Raw genomic sequence first — 15,696 nt, forward strand, 5'->3', positions numbered from 1 at the left:
GAATTTTCTTAATATATGTTCACTAAAAGGACTGGAAAGGCCTAATATGGTATCAAATCATAAAGGTGGAAGTAAGGAGACATCACTGAATTACAGGCCAGTATCATTGACCAGCACAATAATGAAATTATGTGAATGGATTGTGAAAACTGATGGGTCAGATATCCTGAAGAGATGAATATTTTAACAGACTGACAGTACAGATTTAGATCTGGAAGTTCATGTGTATCAAACCTATTAAGCATTTACTTGAGAATGATTGATGTGTTGCAAGAAAGGGATTGCTGGATGGACTGTGTGCACCTCAATCTAGAGAAGGCTTTGGATAGTCCATCACAGTCATCTTATGTGGAAACTGGAGCATATTAGGGGATTAGTATATAAGATATTCAAATGGATGAAAGATTTTTTTATTTTTTTTAAGGAAAGGTACATGAGAACAGTGAAAGATATGTCAGGATGGAGAGGAATGATCAGTGGAGTTCCACAGGGTTTGGTGTTAGCACCTGTAATGTTTCTTATCTATGTTAATGATATGATGGAAGGCACAGCAACCTATTAATGAGAAAATTGGAAAAAAAAAAAAATGTCAACTGTTCCAAAAAGATCTAGACACTATATTTGCATGGATCCAAGAATGGAAATTAATTTCATTACCAGAAAAAGCAAGATATTGGAAATGGGGAATAACTCGAAAAGACTTTGAACTATTACTTGGAAAGCAAGTCCATTACATTGGGAAAAGAGGATTTGGGAATGTTGATAACAGACAACCTGTTACCAGAGAAACATATCAGTAACATTGTGGGAGAGATGTATGGATTGCTGCAGAATAATAAAGTGGGTTTTCTCTATATGAATGGGGGAAAAAATTGTAGGAACTTTAATTCATCCAAGACTGGAATATGCAGATAAGCCAAACAAGGAGAAACTAAAAGCAGTGGATCTACCAACATTGAAAGATTAAAACATACATATACCAAGGCTTTTTCCCCCTTACAAGGGGGGTAGCCAAAAAGAAAAAGGCATAAAATTATTCCCACCCATTCCATCCCTGAATACACTCCACACCCCTCCACCATATGGGGCGCCCCTACGGACCAGAACCACACATCATTTTGTCTATGATAGAGGAAAACTCTGTTCATAGAGAAATTATGACACTTTTATACTACGACTGTCCCTCCATTATGCTGTCCTCCAACCCCTTGTTGCTGTCCTGTACCATTTCTCTGAGTATTCTTTTTCTGTGATGGGGAAATTCCCTGTGGTTGGGGAAAAGAATACTGCCACCAAGTATTCCTACTTGGATCGTAAGAGGCGAGAAGAAAGGGACGGGGATTGGGACTAGGCATCCTTCTCCTTGTAGCCCCACAGGGGATATTCCTTAAAAAAAAAAAAAAAAAAAAAATCTTGGCACCTCCTGGATGATGGGTCATCCCTTCATCTTGTCCACTACCTTGGGTCAGAAGCAGTGTCACAAGACAGCACATCCACAGCAAGGCCACTTCATTAAATCAGCGACCCCCCTCTCCATCCCCTCATGCAGAAAAGGAGAAGACGGGAGAGATCCCTTTGGGCTGCGTCCATTTATTTCTCATACTCCCTCACCCCTCATCCCCCTCCCATTCCCCCTCATGCATCACAGCAATATCCATACACAACCATTCACCATTTATCCCTGTCTTCTGTCCTCTCCCGTTCTTCCTCAACAGACATTCCCCTTTTTCCCAATGCCCCTTTTACTCCATCCATCCATCTCATCCTAGGTTGCTCCTTCATGTTCACTCCTTCCACCTCTGCATTCCACACCTCTTTTACTAGTCTTTTTTCATTCCTTCTTTCCATGTGTCCAAACCATCCCAATACTCTTTCATCAACCCTATCTCCCAACTCCCTTTCTTCCTCCCTTATGTTCCATATTTCTGCCCCATACAGTGCACACCATCTTTGCACACCTTATGACTCCCTCCTTGAACCATCCCCATTCATCCTCCACTCCTAGTTCTACTCTATCCTTCCCTCCCATTCCTCTCTTAGCTTCTTATACTCCTTCTCCTTTTCTTTCTCATTTAAGCAGTTCACTGTAAGTACCTCCCTACCTTCTGCCGTTTTCCTCTTCCTCCACCTATCCTCCACTCTCAACTTACCTTCCACCAAAATATGGTCTGATAATCCCCCACTCTCTCCCCTTAGAACATGTACATCCTTAACTCTTCCTACTATACTCCTGGTTGCCACTATATAGTCCATTAATGCTCTATCTGCCACCCTTTCATCCACCACCCTCTCCCATGTGTACTTATGCTTGACTTTCTTCCAAAACACTGTATTTGCTATCATCAATTCTTGAGACACATCTCCACCATCAACTCTCCACTACAATTCACCACCCCTCCCTCCCTCCCTCCCTCTTTTCTTGGCTCCTAGATGATGGGTCATCCCTGCATCTCGCTCACTGCCCTGGTTCAGAAGCAATGCAACGAGACACAGCATATCCACTGCAGGCTGCTTCATTCAGTCAGCAACCTCCCCCTCTCCATCCCCTCATGCAGCAGAAAAAGAGAAGACAGGAAGAAATCCCTTTGGGCTGTATCATTCACACATAACCACTCCCTTCCATGCATCACAGCATCATCCATACACAGTTACTCTCCACTCCCCCCTATCTTCTGTCATCTGCCTTCCTTCCTCAACAGACGTTTCTCTCTCATTGCCCCTTTTACCCCATCCATCCATCTCATCCTCAGTTGCCCCCTGTTCACTCCATCCACCTCTGCCTTCTACACTTCTTTTATTAATCTTTCTTCACTTATTCTTTCCATGTGTCCAAACCATCCCAATACTCTTTCATCAACCCTATCTCCCACCACCTTTTCCACCCCCACTCTTCTCACCTCCTCCTTTCTTACTCTATCCAGCTTAGTAACCCCTACCATACTTCACAAACATTTGACCTCAAACACATTTAAACTTTTCCTCCCTTATATTCCATGTTTCTGCCCCATACAGTGCTGTCAGCACAGTCACTCCTTCATACAATCTCCTTATCGATTCCCAAATGTCTTTCTCATTACACTTTTTAATCCCCCAAGGCATTTGCTTCTCTCAATCTGCAGTCTACCTCCACCGCCACTCCTCCCTTTCCTGCCATATGTGCCCCCTAGTATGAAAAAAAATGTAAGAAATTATAATTCTAGTATAATGTATATGTTACTGTAATGATTAAAAAAAATTGGAACTCAAACTTTTTAAAATATGAATGACCTCTACGGACAAATTAAGAATGAGTTCCAAGGCTATGCATATTCTATATATACTTTAGAGTTGATAATATGGTCTAGAAGTTTAAGGACCTTTGAGAAAGATGCATAATAAGCTATACCAGTTATTTACCTGCCCTGGTTTCTATTGATTGCACTTTTTTTTTTGTATTTTAACATTGTTTCCTTTCTGTTTCAGCATCAGGTCTACAACTATACATTGGTAAAGATGGCAGCACTGCTTTAGGAGGACACCATCTTAAATCTAGTGGGGAGTTTAAAGCTGTAGTCATCGACAAGAGATAGCATCCAGTCCTTTAGCACTACCAGGGTTTAGCTCCATCCATTCGGAAGGCACTGGACATTACCAAGTCATTGTATGGATTTGTAAATAAACAGAAATTTCAAATGATGTGTCTAGAGCTGGCAGTTTCTGTACTATGTGTACTGTGCCACAAAGCCTCTGAATAGTGAAAATCTATGTGTATTTCCAAAGCTTATGTAATGTGTATATTCAGGTTTTCCTTAAATATTTCTTGCAGTTAATAGTTTGAATACAGCTTAATTTTTGTTTTCATTAATTGGTGATTAATTTTCCAGTTGTCTTCATTCCACTATGTTCTTTATTTGTAACTTCTGTGCATAGATTTTTGAATGATGAACATTATGTAAATAAACTGTTAGAAAATGTGTATTTCAATTTGCAATCTTTATATTCTTTATTCCATGATTTTACCAGGAATATCAAGATGTTTACTTTCTGATTTGATAACCAAGTAAAACAATGGGAGCCACATTATTGTCAAAATGTATGCAGTTAGACAACTTGATTTAAGTCTGATAAGCATCCAAAAACTAAATACACAAATTTATATTGCACTTGAGCATCAGCTCTTCCTAGATTAGCTGTAGACTTTGGTGTTTGACTTTTCTCCACCTCCAGCTACTACCACCACACTTTGCCACCCTTTCCCACAGTTGAGTCACTGAATTGTCATACATGGCTGGACAAGTAATCATTTCCAGTTTGAACAACAAAGAACATCTACAGACACCACCAGAACTGATCATTTACAACAAGTTGTGACATTTCTACTACTTCCCTTTGCCTCAAAGAACTGACCAGCATTAACATTACCAAAGTCTGCCTCACAAAAAGAGGAGGGATGACCAACACAATCTGTACACTACTGACGGCTGTGCATCATCTTGTTCAGGTCTTGGTCGCTTTGTAGCTGCAAGTAATTTGTGCTTCCCACATATGAACCTTTGAAGTAGGAAAATTGAAAATGATTGCCACAAATTAAATAGATACTTCAATTAAAAGTATTAGTAAACTGAAGAATGTTATACATGTGTCCTGTCCAACAACTGAGTTTAGAGCAGGAATAGTATAGTATTCTAAAGTTTTATTAAAGTTTTAGTTTAACATGAAGATTTAAAAGTTTTATTTATCAAATTGATATAAGTATATACTGTTCCTAAATGATGCTGATGTGCTTCAAGCATGTCAGCAGAGAGACACACTTGTGCCTCTCGCATATAAAATTTTGGAAATTCTGGCAGTTGTAAAACTATTTTGTCAGATATATATTGAAATCCAAATAACATTTTGAAATACTAGAAATGAAAAGCAGCAAATGTAAAGAACAAAGTGCCTTGCCTGACCCAGGCTGGTGTGTGGATGTCATTCTACATTTATGTCTAGGGAGGCCTGGGCTGAATCCAAGTTTCCAGGCACTCGCCTATACCTTCCATGTTAACTTTTTATAATAGTCTTGTATGTACTGTGTAACTGATGTGCTTCTGTGAAATCTTTGCAAAATCTGTTTGATACCACAACCAGAAACTTTGTAAATGAAAGGTATTACCATATGTTTTCAGTGATAAGATTTGAATAAAAAGTGATGGCATAATCACCTCAATTTAGTATAGCAATGCATGTCAACATTCATGATTTTAAGAGAAACCTATTCATTTTACACTATGAAGTTGCTGATTGTAATACAGGTATGGAGAGAGACTAGATTTTGGTGCCAGCATTATTTGAAAGTTTCAAATACTTAAAGTTTGTCACAGTGTTATCAGTTAGAGGAATACCATTGTGAACTGTACCTGAGGCAGTAACTGCAAAGGTTCCAAAGGGACCAAGTGTATAAGTACAGGCAATGTGGTCTGGTCAGCCATAAGAGAAGTGCTGGTTCTTCAAACCACCAGTCTTTTGGAGTTGTCCAGAGGGAATTTGTTAACAATCCAGTGAATATCTATTGCAAAACTCCATGTGCAATAATACTGTATATTAATAAAAAAAAAAGTGCTGTCTTAGAGCAGGAGTTTCTATGAAAGTTAGTGGAATTATGTAGTTTAAATGTTACCCTGTAAAGAAAATGATGCTATTTAGAGAGCACAAAATCAATAAATGAAAATATATTATACTTAGAGTAGGATATACTGAAATGCTGCTCATTTGGAAGATAAATGTTATATTTGGGAGTATATTTATTTTCATTGTTATATATTTGTAGATGGTAATTTGATTTCTGAGAGAAGAATCATAGCTTTTATAGTTTATTTTGTTGAAAGAAATATTTGAATAGCAGTAGTGTTATTCAAATGTTAGTTCCATTAAAAGTGCATTTGAAGTAGTTACCATTTTTGTTTTGAGCAACTGATAATTTTAAGAAAAATTAACCCAATAATTGTTCATTGAGTCTGTCAGGTTGGGCGATTATCAGATTGCTCTATGTTTTCATTTTCATTACAATTTGTTTAAATTGAGTTAAAACATAGGTCCAGATTAGTTGATATTTGTATTTTGATAGGGTCAGATTATGATTAACAGTAATGGTGGTTTTTATGAATTTATAATTTGGAAAATTTAGTTCATAAATACATCTTAACCAGGTTATATTTTGGAACCTTGGTATAATTGCTGTGTTAGTACCCATAGAGTGAGGTTATGAAAAAGACTGAATGATCTCTCTCTTTACAAAGGATGCATAATGCATGCACCTGTATAGTTCTGTTATTGTTATACCTTCCCCACTGCCTTGTGTTTTTCTCACAATATTTTTTGTTTTCTTTTATGTATAAGAGACTTATAGTTTGGTGCTGTAAATTGTTTCTCTCCCTTATTTCTCAAATTCGCTCTCTTTTTTCCTTCTCCATCTTTTTCTGGTTTCTCCTTCTCCCTCTTCTTTTCATTCTCTCTCTCTCTCTCTCTCTCTCTCTCTCTCTCTCTCTCTCTTTCTCTCTCTGTCAAAAGGATTACAAAGGAAGAGCATACCAACAGGAGACCTTTTGGTCCATAACCAGGTCAAATGTTAGAAATAGTTAAACAAGGAAATGAATGAGAACCAAATAATTGGTAGTCATTACAGCATATTGCTTAAAAGTTTATACCATTCACTTACTACACACTTGCCAAAGTTGTTTCTAGCCACTTCCAAATGAATTTTACATCCTGACAGCTTGAGACTCTTATTTCTTGTCTGATTTGTATTCATTGTGAAAATTTCATCTCTTTAGATGCTGTCAGTTCCCTTTAAAATATTGAAGACCTATATCAAGTCACTTCTGAGCCTATGCTTTTTAAGGGAACATAGATTCATATATTTTAGGCAGTTTTCATACAATTTTTCTCTAACATTTGGTGACCATAAGAACACAGCATATTCCAATTGTTGGATGGACTAATAATCTATATGACAAATGATAGGTGGACTTTTGAAATTAAAAGATTGTGCAGTCAGTGCTAGAATGTTATTTGCTTACTCTGAGGCAGAAATACATTGCTTAGATGATTTGAGACTGCTACTGATAATTATACCAAGATCCTTATCACCATCCACATTTGTTAATGTTTTTCCAAATAACTTGTCATACTTGATGTTATTTTTACCTGTGTGCATAACTTCACTTGAGTTAAATTTCATTTGCTAATTTTCAGACTACTGCTGTGGTTTATTTTATTAATTTGTATATATATATATATATTTTTTCTAATATCCAATTGATTCAGGTGATCATATGCTTTGTATTGTCAGGAAATTTGGAGACGGATTTCAATCCATGGTCTATATTGTTTATACTATGAATAAAAGTGGCCCAAGAATGGAAACCTGAGGAGCTCCATTCTTAACATTCTTCCAGCTAGAAGTTTTGCCGTGCAAAACAACTCATTCTGTCCTTCTCCCTTACTCTCTCTTTCCCTCCCTCTCTCCCTCATTCTTTCTCTCACCCTCTCCCTCATCTCTGTCTCTCTCATTTTCTCACTCTCTTTTTCTTTCTCCCTCCTCTCTTTTTCTTTCTTCCTCTTCTCTTTTTCTTTCTTCCTCTTCTCTTTTTCTTTCTTCCACCTCTCTCTCATCTCTCCCTCATTCTCTCACTCTCTTTTTCTTTCTCCCTACTCTTTTTTTCTTTCTCCCTCTTTTTCTTTCTCCCTCTTTTTTTTTTTTTTTTTTTTTTTTTTTTTTTTTTTTTTTTTTTTTTTTTTTTTTTTTTTTTTTTTTTTTTTTTTTTTTTTTTTTTCTCTCTTTCTGATATTTCTCATACCTTTATTTGAGCAAATATTTGTTTTGGGCTGAATATTTTTTTAAATTTTACAAAAAGCTACCAAGCATAGATGGCATAGTTAACATATCATAGGAAAAAATATCTGGGTACCTCCTTGGGAGTTTGGCAAAATAGACTCCACTCAAACATTTTTCCCTTCTACACTGCCAGATTTCTTGGTGCATAGGTGGACATTCTTACATGAGCTGTGATAAGATTGTTCTGCAGCATCACAGTACCTGGACTGTTTCATGCAGTTCAAAAGATCTATATGGCTCTGCACTGCCCTACACCCAGATAACACTCCCTTTGTACAAAGCAGAAAAGCTCACATAAAAGCTTGTAGTCTTTGTAAAGTAGTCAGCTGAGAAATGTATTGACATCTGCAGACATTTAATTTTTTCCTCCATCTTGCAAGAGAACATATCTTTTGATAAAGGCTTTTGGTTATGTTTTGGCAACTGGCTAAGTATGTCAGTGATGTGGTCCTTGTTCAGAGAATGTATAGTTTACTTATGGCTATCTGTATCAGTATATAAAAAGAAATTGTGAGCCAGAGTGATGATATACACCTTCCGTTCCAAGCAAACCAAGTTATGGAAAGTATTGTGTACTCTACAGTAACAGCAAATACTTAATCTCTTCACCATGGTGATTTCATTTACATAGCAAGTTTATAAATTTGCATTCCAAATTCAAATGTCCTGTTCAAGGATATTCACAGTCCACCACTCCACTTGAGAAAACACTGGAAACATAAACCTCACACTCAGTAAGTCATGATGTCAACTAATTTATTTTTAAGAAAACTACTCTTCATCTTTATCTTATTGGCCATTCTTATAAAAGGGAAAGGGCTTTTTGCTGTTTGTATGATTGTATTTTCATCTTGATGGCCCATAATTTATACACTTCCCCTCACAATTTTATTTCTTTTGATGGAAAGAAAAAAAGGTAGGGGTAGAGATAAATTATAGAGTACAGGAAGCAAGTAAATGTCTTGGGGGAATAAAAAGGGTCATAAAGTGAATATTTTATTAAAGGATGATTGTGCACACAAAACTAAAAGGCAGAGATTTGGAATTTAGGGAGGTAGAAAGGAGCCTCTTAACTTTGGCTACTTCCCTTGTAAGAGGGAAAAAAAAAGCCGTTGATGTATGTAGAAAGGGACCTAAATGTCCTTGAGATGATGTGCATAAGAAGTATAGCAGGGCTCATGAGGATGGATGGAGTGATAAATGAGAAGGTGGGGTTGAAATGAGAAGTAGCAGATAGGGTTGATCAAAGAATACTTGGATGGTTTGAGCATATAGAAAGAATGAGTGAAGTAAAACCAGCAAAAAAAAGTGTGGATGGCATGAACTTCAGGGGAAGACCAAGAGTGGGATGGGTGGATAGGGTGAAGTGGGTCATGGATATAATTGGGATGTCAAAAAGGGAAGGGGCAAGAGATATGTGTAAGTAGAGTGTGAATGGATAAGAAACTGACATGGCCCAAAGGGATTCCTTGTCTGCTCTATAATTTCTTGAGTAGATGAGAGGGTAGAGTTGACATGTAATGAAACAGTAGGAGGAAATCATCTTTGACTGTTGGGCCCTGCCATGGAGGTGCTCTGTCTCTCTGCATTGTTTCTGATCTGGGCAATGGACAGGGAACAGGGATGTACCTTCATCCACAAAGAGCTAAGGTAAATGGAACAACAAATGAATATTGAATAGATGAAGGGTGGGTGTGTGCCTTAGCAGGCTAACCTTTATAAGGGGATAGGGCCATATGATGTATGTATGTAAGTCTGACTTTCATTTTTTGATGCGCTTGTTAACTTTCACAGAAAAATTGACTTAAAAAGTGTATCAATGTACAAGAGGGCTAATGCTAGATGATTTCATTCTGTTGAGGGGCAGATTCCAGACTGAAGGAGATTTTTAAAAATTAAAACTTCTTTGGGGCAGAGTTCACCCTTCAGCTGAATGATATTGTTGGGCTTGGTTAAAATTCGTAAAGCAAGTCAAATCATGAGGAGCTAAATCATCTGGAAAATACCTTTTCCCCCTCCTTATAAAGGGGTGGCTATGTTAAAACAAGCACCCACCCTTTACTCACCCTACACCCATTCAAAGCCATTCATCAGAAACTAAAAAAAGACAGTTACAGAAGAGACCAGAAAAAAATGGCTTCCCACATAGTGATTGATGTCTGCAACAAACTGAACAGAGAAACAGTAAATGCCAGAACTATACATGATTTCAAGAATAAACTGGATGTGGAGAGATACGAAAACGGGTCACTATGAGCATAGCTCCCGTCCCGTAAAATACAACTAGGTAAAATCACTTGTCCCATCTTAGTAACTTGTGGATGAAGGGTCATCCATATCCCATCCACACCACTAAGGTCTCTGGCAATGCAGTGAGATACAGTACTTCCACAGAAGGGCCCAACAGCCAGAGCTGGTTTACCCTGACTGCTTTATTATATAACACCACCCACCCCCAGTCCATTAATAAAAGAAAAAATGATAATGATAGTAATAAAAAAGAAGGGGAAAAAAAAGTAGTCCATGTCTTTTTTTATTCATTTACAACAGCTCTCCAATCCACTTTCTGCACCTGTACAAGTCTTTTCTCTATCTATACTTTCCACTTTCCCAAAACATATCGGCACTCTTTTCTGTACCAATCCAACAGTTTTTGTTCCATCCCTAATCTGTGCCTCACCTCCACATTTCTCTCTATTCCTACTATACTTCTCAAACATTCTCAAGTATGTTTAGTCTCTCCTTTTGTGCCTCATTCATATTCCAAGGATACACCAAAATCACCCCAATAGAACACCTGCATTCAGAAACCAAAATCCTCCCTGTTGGATATCATATGAAAGTAATAGGTGCAAAGTTCTTTACAAGAGCTCTCGTCTCACTATATCACACAAGCACTACCAGTTGAATGAAAAAAAGAAAAGAAAAAGAAAATAGATTACAACTCAGATATACATAACAACCTACCACACAACACTACATCCTCACAAATGCTCATTTACAACCGGATCATTAAACTAGTTCTTCAAAACAGACCACCAAACTTATTACTTAAAAAAAGAGAGAGAGAGAGGGAAAAAACACAACAGACATGCCCCACAGAGAGTCCCTCACTACATAAGTAAGAACCAAACTAACATACTTGTGTTCAGGATACTATCCAGCACTATGACTGTACCAACATAGAATAGGTCTGGCCTTAAAAACTCTCCTAGATACAACTACCACACAGAAGACACTGAGCACATCATACAAAAGATACAAAAGTGGGTCACTACGAGCATAGCTCTCTTCCCGTAAAATACAACTAGGTAAATACAATGTCCTACACTAGCAAGCCCTAGACAATATTTCTTCCATGAGTGACCTATGAACCTGTCCAGTGGCAGATCCAGGGGTATGGAGGCTGAGGGGACTGAAGCCCCCCCCCCCAAAAAAAAAATATATATACATACATACATATATATATATACCAAAGGCTTTTTCCCCCTTACACAGGGGGGTAGCCAAAAAGAATAGAAACCACTCCCACCCATTCCATTCCCTACATATTCCACTCCCCGCCACCCTCCTCCCTCCTCCCATCTTGGCACGTCCTGGATGACGGGTCATCCCTGCATTTCACCCACTGCCCTGGGTCAGAAGGAGTGTTGCAAAACACAGCACATCCACAGCAAGGCCACTTCATAAATTTGGCGACCCCCCCTCTCCATCCCCTCATGCAGAAAAGGAGAAGACGGGGAGAAATCCCTTTAGGCTGCATCAAATTTTTTCTCATACATACTTCCTATATGTCTATATATATCATAAATAGATACATATATATATATATTACTTCATTGGAGAGGTTGAAACCTGCCTTGTGTGCACTGGTATGTGACAGAAAGCAGTAATACAGTGGCAGAATTTTTTTTGCTAGCATTTAATAAAACACTTTAGTGAGAATAATTGGAAGTATATTCAACACATTATTGAGGGTAAATCTTTAGAAATTTAAGATTAATTATTACTTTTGCCCAATATTTTGAAAGAAACCAAAGTGAAAACATATACTTAAATTTAAATTAAAAAATCATCATACTTGTGTTACAGAATACATCTCTTTAAAAGCATCCTCTATATTTACAAAATTCAGGTTAGCCCCCACAAAAAAAAAAAAAAAAAAAAAAAAAAAAATCTAGATTTACTAAATTCAGGTTAGCCACCTCTTCAGCTTTTGAAACACAAAGGCAAAACCCGACAAGACTGTGAGAATCAACACCGTGTGAGATCGAAACCTTTATTGAAAAAGCTGTAACAAGCAAAACGTCGTACCAATAAAGGTTTCGATCTCACACGGTGTTGATTCTTCAGCTTTTATCCTGGATCTGCCACAGAGCCTGTCCAGTGGCTGTTGCCAATTACTTGGAAGCCATGGATCTCCTGCAAGAGAGACCTGGGGCAACAGATTGATTGATTGATCAAATTCAAAGTCTTTGCTCCATAAAGTGCCATGGGTAGTCACTCTTTCAATCAACTCTCTCTTTGTGATCTTCCTCTGATACCAGTTTCTCATAAGATTTTTCATTTCCCTCTCTTACTCAGAATTTCACCTCCACTTTCACTCCTTCATTCATTGCCACATGTAAATCCAAATACTTAAGCTCTCCACTTTCTTCAGTCTCTCACCCTTTAAACTCTCCTCCAACCTACCACTAACATCATTCCTTGTACAACTTCATCACCTTATTTTTGCCCACATTTACTTTCAGCTTTCTCCTTTCACACACACTCAGATTCTACCACCTACCACTTCAGTCTATCCTCAGATTCAACCATAAGCACATTGTCATCCACAAACAACAACTGGTACATATCTCTCAGTTCCTTCTACTCTTGTTAACTTCAAACCCATAGCCCCATAGTTTCTAACAAAAACTCTTGGGCCCTTCCATAGATCTCTGGGGAAAAAAATTGGATTGTTGTCTATTGTGTTTGTGTGAGATGGTTTCTGTGTCACTGGCTGAAAGTGGGAGAGGAAAGGGATCTGATTGTCAGCTTTCAATATATGGAAAGGTGGAGGAAATATAATTGAAGTTGGTAAAAAGAGTTCTTAAGCTCAGTCTGAAAACTGAATGTCATCCCCTCAAGGCAACACCTCCAAATAGAAGTAGAGTTGACAGGTTCTAAAGATGGGCAGCAGAGAGATGAATCCTTGTGCCATCCATCTTACAGGACCACTACTGCCAATTATCCATCATTGGTCCCAGTAGTGTGGTATTGTTTTACAAGGCTTTGTCATATCGTCCAACATAATGGAGGCCTAATTTTTTTCATTCAGTCTTCATTTAAGATGTCATTCACTGGGAGAGTGAATTTAATTTAAGATGTAGGATGCTGACATAGATTGCCATGAATTTATATTACTGGATTAAATCTAGGGACTAAATTGAGATAGGTTGTGATTATACAGTTTTGTTAAGGAGTACTGTACAATGTATATCAATTGAAGAAATTATGCAGTAATATTTGAAATAGTCAAGTTCAGTAAAGCTTATGGTCAATCTGACATATACAAGGTGACATGTGTTGTGTTAAACAATGAGGACATGATATATTTCCATATGAGAAAATAAAGCATGTTAGGCTATACAGATTTCAGAAATAAGCCTGAGTGATAGTCAGGCTTTAGTGTTACAAGTACTTCATGTCTGTTATAATGTTAGTCATATCTGTATTGGCTTTAATTTTGTATTGCACATGAACTAAGTAACTCAGTTGAGAATGTTTTTGTTTTTGTGCATTGTAACACTTCTCTGGACAGCTCCATTTAAAGGCACCTTGTGGTTAGAAGATGACAATGGCAAGACTCCACAACGAATACAAGTAGGACATGCAATGAAAGTGCTATAATTTAATGGTTAGCAAATAACAAGAAAATCAATGTTCAGTGTTGTGATGTAGGAATTAAACAATTAATGTCTAATCATCATTGCCAGAATATAAATGTAAACCAGCAGTTGTGGGATTACAAAGGTGTGACTCTAGATGTTGTATGATTGTTGTGATCGAGGGAGCAATCGAGGAATTGTTAATGAATATAAACAAATGTGAGGGTCAAGGTGTCTTGACTGGCTTGTGTTGTGTAGTTTCATTTGTAACTTATAACTGTAAATAGTAGGCTAAGACTTGATGCCATAGTCCAAATAAAAAGTTCATATTGTTTGCCTTGGTTTTGTTCGTCCATGGATAAATACTGGTTGGACCACTGGCGGGTACCTACACATGGTGGTCCTGCAAGATGGACAACAAAGCTGCCCATTTTCAAAACCTCTCAACCCTCTCACCTCTGTCATGATGTGCAGTCCTGTGAGGCTCAGTTTTTGGATTGTGCTCAAGATTTCTATCAACTTCAACTGTATTTCCTAACATGTGGAGAGTTGACAACTGGCAACTGCTCCTCTTCCCCATACTACTTTTAGCCAGTAATATAGAAACAGTCCCTTACAAGTACAACAAAGATAACAGTCCAAAGTTTCTTCCCAAAGAGATCTGTGGGATGGCCCAAAGAACAATGCCAACCACTGTGAGGCTGCAAATTTTTCACTTTAATTCGAGGCAGTAATCAATTAAAACACTGGCATAGGTAAACTCCTTACACTAAAGACTTAATATAAACAGACCAGATATATATTACTTGACAATTCAAGGTCACTGATAGGTTTTGAATAAATTGTGGGGTCACCAAGGAAGAAAAGTTAAAGGTGCAGATAGAGAGATGATAATGGAAAAGAAGGCGGTAAGGGGAAGATGGGCAGAGTATTTTAGGGAGTTGCTAAATGTGAAGGAGGGAAAGATAGTTGCAGTGGGAAGTGCTAAGAAAATGACTGTGATGAGTGAGGAGAAATAAGGAAGGGTGAAGTGAAGACAGTTGTTAAGATGATGAGAGCAGGTAAGGTATCTGATCTGGATGGATGCCATGCAGAATGTCTAAAAAACGGAGGTTCATTAATGGTGGACTGGCTGGTGAGGTTATTTAATGTTTGCTGGAGAGAGAGTAGAGTGCCAGAGGACTGGAGGAGTGCCTGTATAGTTCCACTTTACAAGGGAAAAGGGGACAAGTGTGAGTGTAGAAGTTTCAGAGGGATTAGCTTGTTAAATGTAGTTGGGAAGGCTTATGGGAGAATCTTGATTGAGAGGATTTGGAGAGGAACAGAGGGAGTAAATGGTGAGGAACAGTGTGGGTTTATGGCCTACATCTAGTAAATTAATAAAAGTATAAATAATTGAATAGATTAAGTAATAAAAAGATAAATAAACCTATATGTGAACAGATACATAAATAAGTAAATAAGCAAATGAAAAAATGTTTCTTGATCCTATAGGCTCTCGATTGAGGCCTTTTATCCCCACTTGATCTTTTAGATCCTCTAGATCTTTTAGATTCTTGAGATCTTTTAGATCCCTGAAATCTTTTAGATGCTTGAGATCTTTTAGATCCTGAGATCCTCTAAATTCTTGATCTTTTAGATCCTTAAGATCGTTAGAGCCTAAGGTCTTTTTGATCGTTGAGAGCTTCAAGATCCTCGAAATCTTTTAGAACCATTAGATCTTTTAGATTCTAGAAATCTTTTAGATGCTTGAGTTCTTTTAGACCCTTGAGTTCTTGTAGATTCTTGAGATATTTTAAATCTTTGCAGCGGCGGCGCCAGGAATTTTTAGTTGGGGAGGCTAAGGGGGGGCTGAGCAAATTTTTTTGGGGGGCTAATAGTAATATGATAATACACATATATTATCCTCATTTCAGAAGGGGAGGGGGTTAATGGTTGGGCTAGCACTGATGGCTGACAAATCTTTAGCCC

The 15,696-nt window shown here is 37.7% G+C and overlaps 1 protein-coding gene across 3 annotated transcripts in view; it reads left to right on the plus strand.

Annotated features, from left to right (window-relative positions):
* LOC143029543 (uncharacterized) overlaps window positions 1-14,059 on the plus strand; it is a 318,829-nt gene extending 304,770 nt beyond the window's left edge. For all 3 annotated transcript variants that reach the window (XM_076192202.1, XM_076192203.1, XM_076192204.1), the window contains exon 8: window positions 3,463-14,059. In XM_076192202.1, the coding sequence (XP_076048317.1) occupies window positions 3,463-3,569 (107 nt within the window). In that variant the 3' untranslated portion in view covers window positions 3,570-14,059. The remainder of the gene's footprint in view (window positions 1-3,462) is intronic.
* Window positions 14,060-15,696: the final 1,637 nt, after the last annotated feature.

This window comes from Oratosquilla oratoria, chromosome 11 (assembly GCF_046742065.1).
Source record: "Oratosquilla oratoria isolate Oo_2021 chromosome 11, ASM4674206v1, whole genome shotgun sequence".
Lineage (NCBI taxonomy): Eukaryota > Metazoa > Arthropoda > Malacostraca > Stomatopoda > Squillidae > Oratosquilla > Oratosquilla oratoria.